Here is a 19,340-nt window from a genome sequence, read left to right as displayed (position 1 = left end):
AAAGTCCGCCGTGGGGGACTGGCATGCTGGGGCAGGGACATCCGCCTGGCCATCAGGACCCCAGGACCAGGCCACACCCCCACCAGGACCAGGGCTTCCGGCATGGCCTGCCCCCGCCACAGGGCACAAGAAGACACTCACTGGGCAGCCCCAGGGCCCAGATCTGCCCTGTCCCCACTGGGCCGTCCTGGGCAGGCCCGGGGCTCCTTGGGGGGAGGCTGGGGTGGGTGAGGGGCAGGCAGGCAGGGAGGAGGGCAGCGGGAGCCTCTGGGTGGCAGTCGAACGGGGCTGGGATCAGAAGGCTGCCCCACCCCTGGGGCCTGTCCGTGAGGCGGCAGGAGGCCCCGGCCTCACCCCCAGGCCCTCAGTGTGGGCACGGGGCCTCAGGAGAGGCGTCGGGGTGGCCTCAGGAGGTGTCGACAGGGCACGGGCAGGGATGCACTCACCGGTTGTAGCCACTCAGGGAGAAGGCGCCCTGTGGGGAGGCCGAGGTGCTGCTTTTGAAGTAGTAGATGCAGCGTTTGTGGATGATGACGAAGCGCAGGGGCCCTGTGGGGGCAGGCAGGTGAGCGCCCGCCCTGGGCGTGGAGGGCAGGGCAGGGAGCCGGGAGGGCATGGCCCCTCCCCAGGAGCCCACTGTGGGGTCAGGGGGTAGATGCGGAGAATCTCCTGGGCCCCCTGGCCCGGCACCCGCAGGATGGGGCTGCTCGGGCTTGAGAAAGGGACCTGAGGCCTGGGAGGCCAAAGGCTGCTGGGCCACAGGGCAGGCAGAGCCAGGGCAAGGAGCCCCAAGAGCTCCCGACGAGCCCCCCACTGGATGGTGACACTGAGAAAGCCCCTCCAGGCCCAGGGTCAGGTCAGCCCTGCCTCCCTTGCAGGCTCTTGGTCCACAGGGGAGACCAGCCCAGCCCAGCACGTCAAGCAGGCAGGGAGTTCTACGGGGGCACCACCGGGCAAAGGCACAGCGGGGTCCTGAGGCCCCTTCCCTCTCTCAGCCTACTGTCCCCATGGCCAGAAGCTGGGTCTTACACAGCTCCAGGGGGTCAGCGTCCCACCTGGGAATCGGCTGGGCACATGGGTTCACTGCGGACGGCCCACAGACCAACTCCAGCTCACTGGGTAAGGAAAGGCCCCTCCAGAGGGCTGGCCAGGCCACCCCAGGATCCCCTGGGTCCTCAGCTGTGCCAGCTGCACCATCCCGGACCCCACCACAGTCCCGGAGGTTGGGGAGGCCCACCCCAGGTCCCTAAGAGGGTGCAACCACCAGAGAGAGAAGGGACACCCCAGGGGGCCCGCTGTGAAACCAGTAGGGATGCAGAGGCTCAGGGAGGGTAGCCACTTGCCCAAGAAGACCCAGCAGGAGAGTGGTGGGACAGGGCCAGGCCTCACTCTGCCCCCAGGTCCCCCAGCTCCTAGGCTTTTGGGCAGTGCCCCCCGCCCCGCCCCACCCCGCCCAGGACTCACATCTGAGCAGCTGCAGCTGGGTGCCGCCCTTCTTGTGCAGGTAGCCAGCCTTGGCCACGCCCCCTGGCATGGTCAGCAGGTTCTGGGCACCGATGGCCTTCATGGGCACAGGCCAGTGTGTCTCCTCCGCTGCCATGAGGCTGCAGCACAGGGGGTACAGCTCAGCCACGAGGGGAAGGGGTGGGGGGACCCCGGGAAGAGGCAGGGCCACCCGCCCACTGTCAGCCCCTGGCCCCCAGGGATCCTGCGAGCTAGGGGTGCCCCTTTGTTGTCCACGCCATCATTCAGCACCTCCTTACTGAGCACCTACTGTGTGCAAGGCCCCATGGGGCCGAGGATACAGCAGTGTGCAAACCTGCAAGGAGACTGCCCCTGTTGGGAAGTCAGGGAGGGCTTCCTGGAGGAGGTGGCACTGGGCTCACAACCAGAAGGAGGGTGTTAAAGAGGTGCAGAGGCTGGGTTGGACCTCGGGCACTGTGTCCACCAGCTCTGGCCCTCAGTAGGGCATGAGTGAGGGGCTCGGCCCCCAGATGCTCCGCCCTGCACCACGACTACCCCTTGCCCAACCCTTTCTTTCAGCCCTGAGACCGGGAAGCCAGGGAAGTGGGTAGCCCACAGCTGCCAGTTCCCAGGTCAGATGACTGGGACCCTGACCCAGCTCAGCTGTCTGGACGCCTCTGGGCATCGGAAGCCGCCGAGGCTGTGAAAGGGGAACCACAGCTGTCATGTGGTCAACCCTAGTCAAGGCGACCTTTCGGCAGCTCAGCTGGTGTCCACTGTGTCCCCCTCCACCTGAGCTCCACTCGCCTTCCCCGCCCGGCCCCAGCAGGGACCCGCGGCCAAATCGACCTTTGCCGGGGGACAGGCCAGCTGCCAGGCCGCCCACAGGACCCAACATTCCAGTCCCTGGGGCGGGCCCTGCCCCTTCTCCCATTCCAGCTTCTCCCCCTTCTCCTGTTCTGTTTCACACATCCAGCTTCTGAGGCTGCTCACTCTACCTTCACCTTCCCCATCTATGAACTCCTACTCATCCTTCAGGGCCCAGATTGAAGTGCCCTCTTCCACAAGGCATCCCGATCGCCCAGGCGCCGTGGGGGCCTCCCCGAGCCCTGGTCCCTGTGGAAGCACCCCCTGCCCTGTGCTCTGGTGGTCTCTGCCTGCTCTGGCCCCAACCCCCTGGGGCCCCCGTGAGACGGCTGGGAGCAGGTAAGCCACCAGTGTTGGGTCAGGCCGAGGCCGCCGCTGGGGTCAGACCCAGACGCCGGCTCCTGCCGGGAAAATCACACACACAAAGAAAACCGCTCTCTGCTCCCAGCTCTCGGCTCTCAGCACACGGGCACTCTGCATCACACGTGCCCGGGGGGTCGCTGCCTCCCCGCTGCCCCCGCCCGCCGGACAAGCCTGCCCCCACCCTCGCCCCCTTCTGCACGCACACCCGCGGGGCTGGACCGGGAGACATCCCACGACGGAAGGGCCGGGCTGGGGGAACACCCGCGCGCACCCGGGAGGCGCCGGCAGGCGGACGCGGCACCCGCCCGGCCCGGCCCGCCTTTGTTCCCGCAGGAGGCGGGTCCGAGCGGCGCCGCCGGGGGCGGGATCCGGGGCCGGGGCGCGGTTCAGGACGGTCCGCGACGGGATCCCGGGCGGGCTCCGGGGTGTGCGGCGCGATCCGGGCTCCGGGGTCCCGGGCGCGGGTCCGGGTCTGGGCCGGGGATCGGGGTGGGTCTGGGGTCCGGGGTGGGCAGGGGTCGCGGGTCGGGGCCCGGGCTCGGTACTCACGGCATCCACGCGGCAGGCTCTGCGGCCGCGGGCTTCCGGGGGGCGGCCGGCGCCCGGGCCCCCTGCGCGCACCGGCAGGCCCCGGGGCCGCCCTCCCGGGCCGCCCCCGCCGCCGCCTCGTCCCCGGCTCCCGCCGCCCGCCGGCCCCAGCTCCACGGCCGGGGCCCCGCGCCCGCCATGCCCGCCCCGCCGCCCCCGCTCCCGGCCCGCCCGCCGGCTCCTCCCCCGCGGGGGCGGGCGCACGCAGGTGAGCCACCCCGCCCGCCCCGCCGCGCCGCCCCGCGGGGCCTCAGTTTCCCCACCCGCTGAGCTGACCATGAGGCGGCGGGGGGGGGGGGGGGGTGCTGTCTAAAGTGCAGCCCGGAGCCAAGAAGTCGCAGACCAAACGCCCCTCGGGCTCACACACACCCCCAACACCCCAGTGCCCACCCTCCTGCTCATCCAGAAGGCACCCGGGGGGCCTGGGCCTCGGGACCCAGGTGCCCAGTCCCCTCTGCCTGTCGGAAAAGAGGCTCGTCCTCCCCGCGCCCCATCTGCGCCCCCAGGGCCAGTGCTGGATTGAAGAGGCCGCCCCCACTCAGCGGCATGGGCAGCTCTGCCTTCCTGACGCCCTGTGGGCACCGGCCATGAGAGAAGAAATAGGTAAATGGGATCTCCTCAAAACTGAACACTTTCGTGCATCAAAGGGCTTTGTCAGGAAAGTAAAAAGGCAGCCTACTCCATGGGATAAAATATTCGGAAACCACAGATCCATAAGGGTTTACCATCCAGAATATGTATGAAGAGATCCCAGAACTCAACAACAAAAAGGCAAACGACCCAATTAAAAAAATGGGCAAAACACATGGACACTTTCCCAAGGAGGAAACACAAATGGCTCGAAAACATGAAAAGATACTCAACTTCACTGGCTATTAGGGAAATGCAAATCAAAACCACAATGAAATACCACTAGAAAGGCCATTATCAGAAAAACCAGAAAACTACAAGTGCTGGAGAGGATGTGGAGAATGAGGCACATTTATTCTCTGTTGGTGAGAATGTAGAATCGTGCAGCTACTCAGGAAGGCAGTGTGGCGGTTCCTCAGGTAGCTAAGTATAGAATGGCTGTATGATCCAGTAATCCCATTACTAGGTATACACTCGGAGGAACTGAAAGCTAAGACACGAACGGACATTCACAAACCGAAGTTTACAGCAGCATTATTCACAGTTGCCAACAGCCCAAACGTCCATCAATGGACGAGCAGACAAACAAACTGTGGTGTATACACAGGATGGAATAATACACAGCTGTAAGACAGAATAAACTCATGACACATGCAGCAACATAATGAGGACATTATGTTGAGCAAAATAAGCCAGAAATGAAAGGGCAATTACTCGATGGTCTCACTAATGTGAACTAACTATGATAAGTAAACTCTGGGAGCAAAATTCAAGAGCACAAGTTATCAGGAGATAGAAAGAGGGCAGAGATCAGGCAATTGATGCTTAAGGAGTACAGAATATTTAATAAGGTTGATTGTAAAGGTTAGGAAGTGGATAGAACAATACCAGGTGATGGTAACACAATACTGTAAGTGTAATGAGTGTGGTTGAAAGAGGAAGGCTAGAGCCATGTATGTCACCAGATGGAAAGCTAAAGGATAAAAACTGGGACTGTATAACTTTGTGAAACCTGGCACGGACAATGACAGTGGTTAATCGTATAAATATAGGACAGTTCTTACATGAACAAGAACAAACACGTCACTATTACCAGGTGTTAATAATAGGGTGGTATATGGGGAAAGTATAATTAATGCAAACTAAGGTCTACGGTTAACAGTGACTTTGTCATATTGTTTCATTGTCACAAAGGCACCATACCAAAGCTAAATGTTACTAATAGGGGCGTATAAGGGGTGAGGGATTTTTTTCTTGGGAAGAAATTAGGATGTTCTCATGTGGATTGTGATGGAGAATGCATACCTGTGTGATTATACCAAGAATGGGTGTTTCCTAGGCCTTACACCCAAAGCGGTATCAGTTTTTATCTGCAGGTTGTATTAAGATGGGGAACTCTAATATGATTCCTGAACATAGCCCCTTAGGCTGCGATCTGGGAAACTGGGAAGAGTTTTGCTTATGCACCTAGGAAAAAGCCGAGAGTGATTTATTACTGTAACACAGTTTGGATCAATATGATTTAGATCAGGGGAGAAATGGCCTTGAAAATGGGACTAAGGAGAAAAGTACTCAACTGCAACTAGGAAAAAAGGGGACAAACTAATGTATGTTGAATCTTTTATTTAAGTTTTTCACAAGTTATGCAGTTAAGAAATGGTAATATTTCACCTGTAATGTCTGCAAGAGCTGTAAAAAAGGAGAAAAGAGACGCATCCAGATGCCCCAACACAATCTCTAGAAGCTCCTCCAGCGCCACCTCATAACCCAGGAGCTGAGGGCCCAGGAGAGGGGGAGTGCCTCCTTCCCCCCTTCCCCTTCGCCCCTTTCCCCTCGGCCACCACCCCCTCGCCTTACCAGAGGGTACAGAAATCCCACAGAAAGACAGCCTCCCTTCCCCACCCGCGGGCCTCCGGCAGGCGCCACACAAACAGACAGACGAGGAGCCTAAGGGACCCGGCTTTACAGAGAAGCCCTGAGGAGGGTGGAAAGTTTAACCTCCTCAATATTTACAACATGTCATCCCAGTTGGGCAGATACACAGGCTCCACTGAATACCAAATTCACAGGTGGAAATTCTTAGGAGTGCCCTACTAAATTGCATATATGCCAGTACTCCTGGAGTCCCAGAAGTCGGGGAAGCCGAGCTTCCAGTCCTCTTCAAACTCCTCCTGGCTCCCCTTCTATAATAGGATTTCCCAAATCCTACTAAAGACTCAGTGGGTTTTGCAAAGAATTCAATTCTGTCATTGGAACTTATGAGCCTGGATAGTCAGATGTTTACCAATTAATTTATAGGACTGCTGGTGAAGGTCATGCAGAATCTAGACAGACAAAACTGTTTGAAAAAAAGTCAGAAATAGTAGGAAATAAAATAGCAAATTACAGCTGTAACAACAAAGCAGTCTGAGCAGCTATAGAGGAAGAATTGGGTACAGAGAAGTTGGGGGAGATGGTGTGATTTTGGCTTAGAACTCTTTCTCCTGGACTTGGAGATCAGGAGTGATGGAGAGGGGGAAATGTGGCAGAATAAATCCTGTTTTGCATGGCTTGTCCTGTAACTCCCCAATTTGGAATTATTTTTTCTAATAACATCTTTGCAATGGTAGCCACAAAAAAACAAATCATTATTAAAACACATTTATAGCTTTAGGATAGGAGGTAATTAAATATAATCCAATTGCCAAATTTCAAAAGCTCCAGTAGGTTAAGGAAAATGTCCTTGAAAGGTATGAAAAGGTTTTCTTGAATTATGCTTGTGACAAATTAAAAAATTACCATTGATTTTTCAGAGCCTGATAGTGTTTTTGAACTTGTTCATAATTTTAAGATATTATGAAAACTAAGGGGTTTTTTAAACCTCCAATGGAAGAAAAATACAAAACTTGTCTTGCATTAGAAGATTACTGAATACTACACTGTTACCAAAGGTTTAGCTTTAATTTAAATTCCTGATCATTCTTAGGCAAATATAGAAGAAAGCAGATAGAGCTGCAAAAACTGCAACAATAAATTCTAGTCCTATTCCTGCTTCTCTAATAACTTGTGAACCAAACAACTCTATTGAAAAGGACAGAATTGAAAAACACTGGCTGCTTTTGTAAAGCTGCAAGTAAATCATAGCTTGGCCCTAAGAGCAAATCAGCCCTCCCTGCTGACTTCCAAAACTGTTTTAGAAACAAATGTGTCCTTGTAAATATTCCATAAAATAGCTCACTGAGATACTGATCAAGTAGTAAACTGAAGAAAGCAGCATTTCTGAAAACCATCCCCATGACCTATCAACATTAAGTACAATACAAGCATACAATTTTATTCTACTCTAGTATTTTCTTCCTAAATTTATATACGTTTACTAATCAAATAAGCTAGTATTACTAGAAACTATGATTAACACCACTATACTGTTGTCCAATGTTATGTAGATCAATTTCAGGAATAACATGGAGAGGGAGAAGACTGTCAAGTCTTTAGGAATTTTATACAAATTTTACACATTTACTAGATGTTTAAAATGATAAAAATTATGTTGGCATTATTCTGACAAGTTTAATTTTGACAATAATTGTCTGTGGTCATATTTTTGGTTGAAGATATTTTCCAAAATCATTTTGGTAACTTAAGTATGTAAGTTATACAGGATGTGTTTTTATTAAGGAAAAAGAGAGTAATTTTTGTCCTAAAATAAAATGGCTGATTGCCAACTCTATAAAATTGTAGGAAAATATATATATAGGAGTAAAAGTGTTGGAGAAAACATGGTGAGAGGGATGATGCCTCACCAATATGGACTAACTACAATGTGTAAACTCAGAATTGAATCTTAGAACATAGCCTAACATGGACATAATTATTGTAATAGTCCCTAGATTGTAAGCTCTTACAGCAGTTAACTCTATCCCTGAATTGTAATGCCTGTCTCTAAACTTTGAGATGCTGATCCCCTAGCATATAACCTGATTGGTCTCTGGAACAATGCATATCTCTGAGACACCTGAAACTCAGAGCTAGAGCTCAGCAGATATGAATGTCAGTATTAGTGCATACAGCCACTGTCAAAAAAAAAAAAAAAAAAAAAAAAAAAGCTGAAAAGAGCCCAGACTTCAATTAGTGATATGAATGAAGCAGGTCTGGTTAAGACCAGGGCAAGCCAGGCCAAAGGGTAAAGGTTGAAACTGATTGTGTTTTAAAACTTCAACTTCCATATGAGACCAAGGGAAGAGATATCTATTTGGTACAGGATCTAAATTTTCTATATGGTACAACTCTACAGTCAATTTATTCAAACACCACAATTGCATGGAACTTTAAATAGGAAGTGAGATACGGTAGGTTAGCATAGGCTGGAGTGAAACAGTGACACATCCTACAGTAATTTGGGCAGATATAAAAAATATATTTACAGCCTCCCCCTCCCCAGCCCCGAGGATCTGGGGGAAGGTGCGGATGTGTTGGACTTCCTCACCTGGACTGGTGTTGATGTTGTCACAAACTTTGGGACTGGTGGTTTGATGTGCTGAGCCCTTGAGCATGGGACTTGCCCTTATGAAGCTCGTTGCTGCAAAGGAGAGTCTAAACTTGCATGTAATGGTGCCTTAGAGTCTCCCCCTGAGTACCTCTTTGTTGCTCAGATGTGGCCCTCTCTCTCTCTAACTGAGCCACCTCAGCAGGTGAACTCGCTGCCCTCCCCCCTACGTGGGACCTGACTCCCAGGGGTGTAAATCTCCCTGGCAATGCAGGATATGACTCCCAGGGATGAATGTGGACCTGGCATCGTGGGACTGAGAGTATCTTCTTGACCAAAAGGGGGATGCAAAATGAGACAAAATAGTTTCAGTGGCTGAGAGATTTCAAACGGAGTCAAGAGGTCACTCTGGTGGACATTCTTATGCACTATATAGATAACACCTCTTAGGTTTTAATGTATTGGAATAGCTAGAAGTAAATACCTGAAACTACCAAACTCCAACCCAACAGTCCAGACTCCTGAAGACAATTGTATAATAATGTAGATTACAAGGGGTGACAGTATGATTGTGAAGACCTTGTGGATCACACCCCCTTTATCTAGTGTATGGATGAGTAGAAAAATGGGGATAAAAACTAAGGGACAAATGGGGTGGGATGGGGGGATGATTTGGGTGTTCTTTTTTCACTTTTATTTTTTATTCTTGTTCTGGTTCTTTCTGATGTAAGGAAAATGTTCAGAGATAGATTGTGGTGATGAACACATAACTATGTTATCATACTGTGGACAGTGGATTGTATACCATGGATGATTGTATGGTGTGCGAATGTATTTCAATAAAACTGAATTTAATAAAAAAAAAAAAAGGGAGAACATGGAAAGGAAAGCAAATGGAAAAAAAAAACTAAATGAAAAATAGGGTGAGATGGGAGGGCGGTGATTTGGGTGTTCTTTTCTACTTTTATTTTTTATTCTCATTTTTATTCTTTCTGATAAGCAAAATGTTCAAAAAATTGATTGAGTGTGATGAATGCACAACTGTATGATGGAACTGTGAACAGTTCACTGTATACCACAGATGATTGTATGATATATGAATATATCTCAATAAAACTGATTTAAAAAAAATACATAAAAAAAAAAAATGACTGATTGCCACAGAATAAAAAAGAAGAAAATGTAGGGCAAAATCTGAAGAAATATAGAAAGTTGCAGAAGGTCCACTGAAAAGGAAATTTATTTCTTCTGGTCAAAGTTATTTAAGATTTGATGAGTCTATCTATAAAGTTTTTAAGAGCCTTAGTATCAAATAGTATACTGCTGCAAAACTAGAATTTAGTTTTCTCTCTGTTAAAGTGACAAAGTCTTCTTAGATTATCAAGCTGTCCTTAGCAAAAGGTTATAAAAGTTTGTGTTTTTTTTGCTGGAATAATCAATATAAAAGTCAGAGAGTCTGTGACTTATCAGAACAACTTCTTGTACTTCATGCTGACCTTATCGTGTCCTTGGTTGTTTAAGAGAAAAAAAGCAAATATTGTTTCACAGTAACTCATTTTCCTGTTTAACATAATGTTCAACTCAAGATCAAACCCTAAAGAATGTGTTTTTTATTTCAAACTGTCTTTTAAGATTTTCCGGAAGGCCTCTGGAGAATCTCAAAGGATTTGTTCTTTCACCTTGTTAAAAAAAAAAAAAAGAGGTGCTAGAAGTAGTTAAGTTCATTTAATATGTTATGAATTGTATAGAAAATGTTGTCAAATTAAAAGGAATTTTCTAACCTTCTAATAGTCAAGTTTGTATTGATGAAATATTGTTCATATGAATATTTAAAGGTTGTATAAAACTCTTAAAGACTTGACAATATTCTCACTCTCCATGTTATGTCCTAAAACTGATCTACATAATGTTGGACAACAGTAAAGTGGTGTTAATCATAGTTTCTAGTTAACTTAGAAAAATGTTACATGTCACAGAAGCAACAAAATTTCCTTGCCAGTTACATGGTTTTACTCTGATACTTCTCTGAAAGTACATACAGGCAAATGCATGTCAAAACTTCATTTCAGCAAAAAAGACTTTAAACAAAGAGAAGGGAGGCAAATCTAGAAATTAGATTCTACCTGTTAATGAACACAACCCTAGTAAAATACGAAAGAGAAACAGAAAAAAACCTCTCCTATGGTCTGTGGTTGGTGACCTCAATGTAAGCCAATTATAACTGTTTTGTTTCTGGAAATAGCTTCATTTACAAAATGCTCATAAAGGAACTAGAGCCTAGACTGTAAGCTCTTGCAGCAGCCAAGTTTGCTCCTAGGCTTGGGTTGCCATCCCTAAATTTTAAGGTGCTTTGCTCTTTGTGTGTGACCAAGTAGCTCCCTGGAACTTTGGGTGCCTGTGTAACGCCCGAGACCCCGAGTTGGAGCTCTCCGGCTCTGGAAGTGCGAATGGAGTTGCATTAATTCTAGAAGACAATTCCATTCAGCTACTGTTGAAGAACCTGAAGAAGGAATCAGTCTTCAATTAAAGATGTAAATAGATTTAATTTAGTTTAGACTAAGGTGAATGAGAATACAAGGTAAAAAGTGATATTGTCTGCATTTTAAGACCTTAATTTCTATGGGAAACCAAAGGAGGAAATTTTATTAAAATTTTTTTTTAACTTTCTGTGGCACACATCTGATGTAGCCTGGCTGGTCAGTTTGTTTAGCCAGCCTAACTCAGTTTTATTTAACATAAAACCTAAGATAGGGAATGAGATCTTGGTATTCTGTACAAGTTTATGTAATACCTGGATACTTTTCAGAGTGTTCTAGGCATGAAATGGAAACATATTTATAAAGTCCCTTGACAGACTGGGGAAGGAAAGCATGGAACTATAAAAGTTTCCCACGTGGGGAATTCCTGCTATTCTCTCAAGCAGTAGGAGTTCCCAATTTACTGAAACTGTCAAGGTCTAAATCTAAGATCCTCTCCTTTGGGAAAACATAAATCATCCCCATTTAAACTGATAACAGGGATAGCTGTGAAAATAAACTCTGGAATATATGAGTCTTCCCTCATAAAAAGAAATATGCTAATAATCCAAGCCCTGTATCTTGAGCCGTGTATTTCTAAAACTTATTTCTGGAAGGACGAACCTAAGCCTAATTATAATGCCTGAGTCTCCCCTGAAAACCTCCTTGTTACTCAGATGTGGCCTCTCTCTAAGCCAAACTCTACTTTCCTCTCTTCACGGGACGTGACTGCCAGGGATGAGCCTCCCTGGCACCAAGGGATCAATAACAAATGTTAATCGGTGATGATTTCAAAGAGAGAGTTTGAATCAAAGGGGGAAATACTAAGTAGAGTTTTTATGGCTAAGAGATTTAAAACAGAGTCGGGAGGCCCTTCTGGAGGTTACTCTTATGCAGGTCTCAGCCAGCTGTCACAGACTGCCACAGTGCACAAAGCCTTAAGCAAAAGTGCTCCTGACGGCCCTGGGGACATCAGACAGGGAAAAAATCTTAATTTCATTCTATTTTGCAAGTTAGATTAGCAAAACTCCTTAGAAACATTTACAGTATTCTTGTAAAACTTGTCTCTGTCTCCTATCCCAGCCTTGTCAAAGACTGCGAGACAGAGCAGTGACACGTCAACCCAAACCACAGCAATACAGAGAATACACAATTATGGCATAAGAAAACTCATCCCTCCAACCCCTAATGTTGGCACCCGTCTCCAGCGTGAAGACGCTGGCACGGTCATCTCCCAGACCCCTCAAGATTGAGGAATGGACAGACAAAAGGGGGGAATGGTGACCGAGAATGAACAAACACAATGATAGCTTACTGCGCTTTACTTGGATGTTTATTCACCTTCTGATACATTGTAATGTAGCCAAAAGGCAAACACCTGTAGCTGTTACAGGTCATTGACCAATAGCCCCGTGCCCCGGGCCTCTATGCTCTGCTCTGTGATTGAACAGCCTCACGATAATCTCGTGCCCCTGTATTTATCTTGGTTTGTAACTTAAAAGTCTTGGGACTCTGTTTTCAGCCCCCTTAATGTTTCTTAATGAAGAAACCTGAGCCAAGCCACCCCAGTTCCTCCTTATTGTGGAGGAAGGGCCAGTGCTAACCACAGCTGGGTGGCCCAACACGCACAGCGGCACAAAACCTAAACCTGTAGCAACCCATGCCAGGAACCTCCCTGTAATACCAAAACCACACCCACAGTCATATCAGCCGTCATTTTCCCTGCAACCACCCTATGACCTAACAGGTCAGCTGTGTGTGCGTGCTCCGTAATCAGACGCTCTTTAACCTCGTCATCTCAAACCACTGCACTCACTGTCAAGAGCCCGCCTTTGCCGAGATATTATAAAACGCTCCGAAGTTCCAGCCCTGGGAGACAGATCTGAGGCTTGCCAGCCAAATGCTCCCCTTACATCACGCTTGGCAACAGATGCTTTTTCCCCTTTGGAACCCTGGTGTCATGGACTGGCTGTTATGTACACTGGGCAGTGAGCCTGGCCCAGCAACAAAAGTAAAACTATCTCTAACACATATGACTTGATTCTCTATGTAGAAAATCCTAGGGACCTTCAGTAGAAAACAATTAGAATGAATAAATTAGTTCAGCAGAGTTGCAGGATGCAAGATCGATATACAAAAATCAATTGTCTTAGTGGATCGTATATCATGGATGATTGTATGGTGTGTGAATGTATTTCAATAAAACTGAATTTAATAAAAATAAAGAAATAAAGAAATAAAGAAATAAATTGTCTTTCCATACACTTGCAACAAACAATCCAAAAATGAAATTAAGAAAACAATTTCATTTACAGCAGCATCAGAAGGAATAAAACACTTAGGATTAATTTAACAAAAGAAGTTCAAAGCATATACTCTGAAAACTACAAAACACTGTTAAAAAAAATTAAAGATCTAAATAAATGCAAAGACAATCCGTGTTCATGGATTGGGAGACTTTATACTGTCGAGAGCAGCCACCACGAACTGATCAACAGATTCACAGTGATGCGGGACACTGATTACGTGCTTCAACTTGGCGGGCCTGGGCTGGGGGACCGGATCAGCCCCTGGGGAGGGTGGTGGGCACGGGCGACAGCGCCCTCCGCAGCCCCCCGGGCCTGGGAAAGTGAGGCCGGAGGCAGGCCCCATTTCCTCACCCAAAATACACCACTGTTAGGGGAGGCTTGCCGGAGGGAACCGCCTTTTCCCCACCCCCTTATCTTGCCCGGACACTCCCCGTTGCCAGTGCAACTCCCATCACCACCGGTGCGCATACATTGTTGCCAGACACCGTTACGGGAGCAACTCTCGCCCCTTTTCAATCAACCTCCACGCCCTCTCAGAACCAATCCAAGCCTTTAACCTCTACAGCTACCCCGCCCTCTAAACCACCCGATATAAGCTTGTACTCTCCCCTAATAAACTCTCTTGGTTTTCTTCATCCTAAAAGAAACGTGTCCCGCCTGTTCCTTTCTCGCCGCCCTCCATACTTTGCACGCCTCCCGCCGGGGACTTGGCCAAGTCCCCCGCCTCGCCCTCGCCTCCGGGAAAGAGCCCCCGCCGCCGGTACCCTCGGAGCAATCCTGGGAGCCTAGGATTTAGCAACCGGCCGCCACCCTCCCCCAGACGAGTCAACTGCGACCGCAACTGGCGCCCAACGTGGGGCACCTGGAATTAAAAGTCCTCTCTACGCAGCGGTCCAGTAAAACCACCCGCTCGCCCGGATGCCTCTCCAGCTCCCCTTCTCCTCGCCTGCAAAGTAAGGGCCGCCTCTCCCTCGCCGCCCCGCGGAGCCGCCTCTCCCTCGCCGCTCCACGTCTGGGGCCGCCTCTCCCACGCCGCTCCGCGCCCGGGCCGCTCTTCCTTTCCCGCATTAACCTAACTCTTGCCCCCGACTACCTTTCGTCTTCTCTTCCTATATCCCCCCCATTCCTCCTAACACTCTTCCTCCAGTAGCTTTCCCTCTTCCCCTCCATTACTTTGCTGTGGTCCTCTGTGTCTTTGTTTCTTTGTTTAGCGCGGTGTGCCTCTTTGCAACCGCCCCCCCCCAAAACTGCTCTCGCTACTAGAGGGTCCTGCCTTCTATTCTCACCATCTCCTTCGGCCTCGCGGCCACGGTTTACCTCATTTTCTTTACTCAATAATCAACCCCCCTTTTTTTTCTTTTCTCACTCCGCTATGGGTAATCGTCTATCTGCACGCCAAGCACCCCAAGTTCGCGCTCTGGCAGGTCTCCTAGACACACATCGCTGTAAAGTGTCTGTCCGGCAGCTGCAGGTATACTGGGACCTCCTGCTGCCCTTTAACCCATGGCTCACCACTTGCCATCTTTGGGACCCTGTTACTTATGATCGCCTTATTGATCGGGTCACCAACGCCATGGAACATGAGAGCAAGCGCTTCCCTCCCGGCTTGCTCCCCACCTTAATAACCGTCCGCTCCTGCCTTCAAGGCTCCCTCCCCCCTGATCGAGGCCCCATTAAATCCAAGGAGGCACTATCAACCCAGCCAACAGATTCAGACAGTGATACTAATGTAGACCACGATTCGGACACAGAATCCTTAGTCGAGCAAATTAACAACGCGCTCGAAGTCGCCCCCCCAAAAACAAAGCAATACTAAGCCTCGCCAAGATGGCGAACTTCCTCCTTCTTCTTCCATCGAGGGGAGGAAGTGCTCCGGCGATGACGTCAGCCCTAAGCTGGGCCGGAAACCGCATGCGCTTTACCCCGCCCTTCCACAGGGCGGAGCTAGTCCACCATCCTATGCCTTAGCCACTCCCACCGCGCCGCCGTCTTGCGACGCTTGGGGCCTCCCACTTCCGCCTCCCCCTTCGGCGAGCTCCCCCTCGGAGCCGCTACCGGCAGCTGCCGCCGCCCCTCCCACCCTGCCGACTAACAACCCCTGGCTGCCTTCTACACCTCAAGGCAACCCTTGGGGCAACGCTCCCCCTACCCCCACTCCCGCGCCAGGCCCTCTGCAAGCGCGTCCTCCTTTCTCTCGTGCTTTTCGCTGCTTTCCTCTTAACCTTACCCCCACACCACAGAAACCGTACGACTGGTATCCCATTGACTCTGATACTATCAAGCAGCTTCGCAGGGCCGTCAAGGAGGACGGGTTAGGTAGCCCATACGCTTCCCAATTAGTACAGGATATTGCCATGAACTTTTGCCTCCCCCAAGACTGGGCTTCGCTTGCCCGTTCCATTCTTAACCCCGGCCAGTTTGTAGATTGGCGTGCTCACTTCCAGGCGGAAGCAGCTAAGCAAAGCGAGCAAGACGCAGCCACTGGAGTCTATCATCACCCCGAAGCCTACTTGGGCACGGGAGCGTTTATAAATGCATCCGCCTATATTAATGCGCCTGCCGCCTTTTGGCCTATCCTTCGGGGAATCGCCTTGCGAGCTTTTGCCAACTGTTCCGCCTGTCGGCCTACTAAATTCACCAAGCTCCTCCAGGAGCCAAATGAGCCTTTTGCCACCTTTGTCTCTAGGGTTGAGGAAACCTGCGCTCGAAAGGTTAATGATCCCCAGGCCCTACTGACTCTCGCTCGAGAACTCATTCTCGAGGGAGCCAATTCCCCTTGCAAGCAGGCTATTCTTCCCTTGCGGGAGAAGAGCCTATGCGATTGGATACTCGCCTGCAGCGCCTTTGACCCAGCTGCCGCGTCCCTAGCCCAGGCTGTCTCTGGCGCTGTCACTGCCGCCTTAGCCGCCACCACAGGTTGTTTTAAGTGCGGGCAGAGCGGTCATTTTGCCCGGGAGTGCCCCAATGCAGAAGTCAACCGCCCGCCTTTCATGCAGCGTAATGGGCGCCCCCCTCCCACTCCTTGCCCACGCTGCCAGCGTGGCTATCACTGGGCGCGCGATTGCAAGAGCAGCCCCAGAGATCTTAGCAAGGATAGCTTAAAAAACCTCTGCTATCCCTGGTGCCCTGACGGCAGTCAGCGCCAGGGCACTGAGCAAGCTTTAAACTCCAAGCGGGGCAAGCCTCAGCCCCGCCCCTAAGAGGCAGCGTGCCGGCCAGTTCTAATAAAACTAATCACTTCACCGGCAGTAAAACGCTTCTCTGGACAGTCCCTATCACCCCAGAAAAGCCTACTCGTAAGTTAAGAATAGAGGGGCAATGGTACACGGGCACGCTCGATTCAGGGGCAGAGGTCTCTTGCATGCCCGCTCAGTATGCCACCATGTGCATGGTTCTCGATGGTCCCTCGGTAGTGGGAGCCACTGGTACCTCCACCTCTCTCCAGGCCATAGGGCCCATTAAGTGGGAGGATGAAGAGGGCCACTCAGGCACCTTCCGCCCGTTATTCCTACACACCATAGACCAAATTTTATGGGGCTGTGACATCCTCGCCGCCTCTGGGGCAGTGCTTACCACGCAGCCCCCCCAATAATGTGCGCCACTGCTCGTTTAACACCTCCAGCGCCCGTTCCTCTGCAGTGGGATACTGAGGAACCTATATGGGTGGAGCAGTGGCCCCTTCCCACGCATAAATTAGTAACACTCCAAGCCCTTGTCCAAGAACAATTGGACGCTGGCCACATAGAGCCTTCTACTAGTCCCTATAATTCGCCAGTGTTTGTTATTCATAAAAGCCCAGGAAAACCAAGGCCCGGAGCAGGCAGAGCTGCTGGGAGCCACTGCCCGGAACCCTGTGGAAGCAGTACTGCAATTCCCCCAACCAATACTACTGTGCATATTGGGGATGTGAAACATTAGCCACTCAGTGGGAGACTTACGCCACTGATCATTACCTAACTCTAAAATGGGCCCCCTTTAACTGCAAACCACCTCAAGAACCCATTAACTGGAGTATCTATGGAGGCCATCACCAGATTGCACCTACAGGTACCTGCTCACATTTAAATCTCAGTGTGCAGCTCCCCAATGATCCCTCCTGGTTACTCGGTCGAACCTGGGGCTTCAGAATTTATTTGAAAGGAGTCGACCCAGGTTCCCTTATTCTTGTAAAAAAGGAGGCTGTACAAAAAAACCCCTCTGCCATTGGTCCCAATAAAGTCATTAACCCCCTTTTTCCACAGCTCTCCAGCCGCACCTCAGCTCCAACCAGCCGCACCTCAGCTGCAAACGGCGCGTTGCCAACACCACCACCCCAACCTCGTCCGCCCCCCGCCCGTTACTCCTCTCCCCTCCTCAGCCTTATCCAAGCGGCCTTCACCTCAGTGAATTCCTCCAACCCCAATCTTACCTCCTCTTGTTGGCTTTGCCTCTCCACTTCCTCCCCCCTGTATGAGCCAGTTGCCTCCAACCTCTCCTTTTCAGAAAACACAGAGGACAGCCCCTCGGAATGCAATTGGAATACCTCTGCCGTCCCCCTAACCTTTCATTCAGTCTCCTTTACAGGAAAGTGCATCCGCCCTCGCTCAAGTAACTCTCCCAACCTCACAGCTTGTGCCGACTACTCATCTCCCAGCAGCTCTGCAAAATTTCTCATCCCTCATAACTCCTCCCAATGGCTCTGCTCCTCTACAGGACTTACCCCCTGCCTTAACGTGCAAACCCTCAATACAACTAATGAAACTTGCCTCCTAATTGTCCTTATCCCTAGGGTCCTATACCACAGCGAGGAAGACTTCTTCCTCCGCCTGGAAACAACTGCAGCTTCTGCCCCACTGCAAAAGCGAGAGCCCATCACCGCCCTCACGATTGCCTCCCTCCTAGGTCTTGCAGGCGCTGGCACCGGAATCGCTGCATTAGCCAGTCAAGACTCCGCCCTAACTCACCTCCGGGCGGCTGTTGACGAGGACATTCGTCACCTACAAGACGCAATTTCCCATCTTAAAAATTCTGTCAATTCCCTCTCTGAGGTCGTGCTCCAAAACCGCCGAGGCCTCGACCTTCTCCTCCTCAAAGAAGGAGGCCTCTGCGCCGCCCTAGGAGAAAAGTGCTGTGTATATGCCAATTCCACAGGTCTCGCCGAGGACAGCCTAAAGAAGGTCCGAGAGGGACTGGAACAACGCAAAAGAGACCGTGAAGCCACCAGCTATTGGTCCCACATCTTTACCCCCCTCCTCCCTTACCTCCTCCCTCTCCTCGGCCCCCTACTAATGATTATTCTAGCTCTCACCTTAGGACCCTGCATTATCCGCAGAATTGTCCAGCTTGTAAGGAACAAACGGATGCTATTTTTTCCTCGTTCGTGCAAGTCCAGTACCAGCGACTCGCCACCTCTGACGCTCCCTACTCCGAGATGACAACCAACCCTCCGCGACCTCACCGCCACCGGTCAACCCGCCGACCGCGAGGCCCTTCTCGATCGCCTGAACATCGCACCAACCTCGAGCTCCAGCTTCTCTGAACCTCCAACTTTAAACCCCCCACCCTCGTCCATCCCGCAAGCAGCAAGGCCCCTGTCGAGCGCCCGGGCGCCACACCTACGCCGAGCTCCAGCCTCGCTGAGCCACCGTCAACCCCTTTTCCCCTCCCCGACCTCCCCCTTCCCTCATCCCTTAGCGGACCTCTCCAGTAAGCTTCTTCCTTTAATTAGAAAAGAAGGGGGAAATGCGGGACACTGATTACGTGCTTCAACTTGGCGGGCCTGGGCTGGGGTCCGGATCCACCCCTGGGGAGGGTAGTGGGCACGGGCGACAGCGCCCTCTACAGCCCCCCGGGCCTGGGAAAGTGAGGCCGGAGGCAGGCCCCATTTCCTCACCCAAAATACACCACTGTTAGGGGAGGCTTGCCGGAGGGAACCGCCTTTTCCCCACCCCCTTATCTTGCCCGGACACTCCCCGTTGCCAGTGCAACTCCCATCACCACCGGTGCGCATACATTGTTGCCAGACACCGTTACGGGAGCAACTCTCGCCCCTTTTCAATCAACCTCCACGCCCTCTCAGAACCAATCCAAGCCTTTAACCTCTACAGCTACCCCACCCTCTAAACCGCCCGATATAAGCTTGTACTCTCCCCTAATAAA

General features: G+C 50.8%; 1 protein-coding gene across 4 annotated transcripts in view; it reads right to left on the bottom strand.

Annotated features, from left to right (window-relative positions):
- SH3BP2 (SH3 domain binding protein 2) overlaps positions 1-19,340 on the bottom strand; it is a 46,402-nt gene that overhangs the window by 9,791 nt on the left and 17,271 nt on the right. For 3 of the 4 annotated variants that reach the window (XM_037829284.1, XM_037829283.1, XM_037829285.1), the window contains 2 exons: positions 1,465-1,604; positions 447-549 (listed from right to left, as the gene is read on the bottom strand). In XM_037829284.1, coding sequence (XP_037685212.1) covers positions 447-549; positions 1,465-1,600 — 239 coding nt within the window. In that variant the 5' untranslated portion in view covers positions 1,601-1,604. Of the gene's footprint in view, positions 1-446; positions 550-1,464; positions 1,605-3,243; positions 3,423-19,340 lie in introns of those variants that run through there. The other variant, XM_037829282.1, reaches the window with a different exon arrangement.

Source organism: Choloepus didactylus, chromosome 3 (assembly GCF_015220235.1).
Source record: "Choloepus didactylus isolate mChoDid1 chromosome 3, mChoDid1.pri, whole genome shotgun sequence".
Lineage (NCBI taxonomy): Eukaryota > Metazoa > Chordata > Mammalia > Pilosa > Megalonychidae > Choloepus > Choloepus didactylus.
This window is presented reverse-complemented; position numbering and strand designations above follow the sequence as displayed.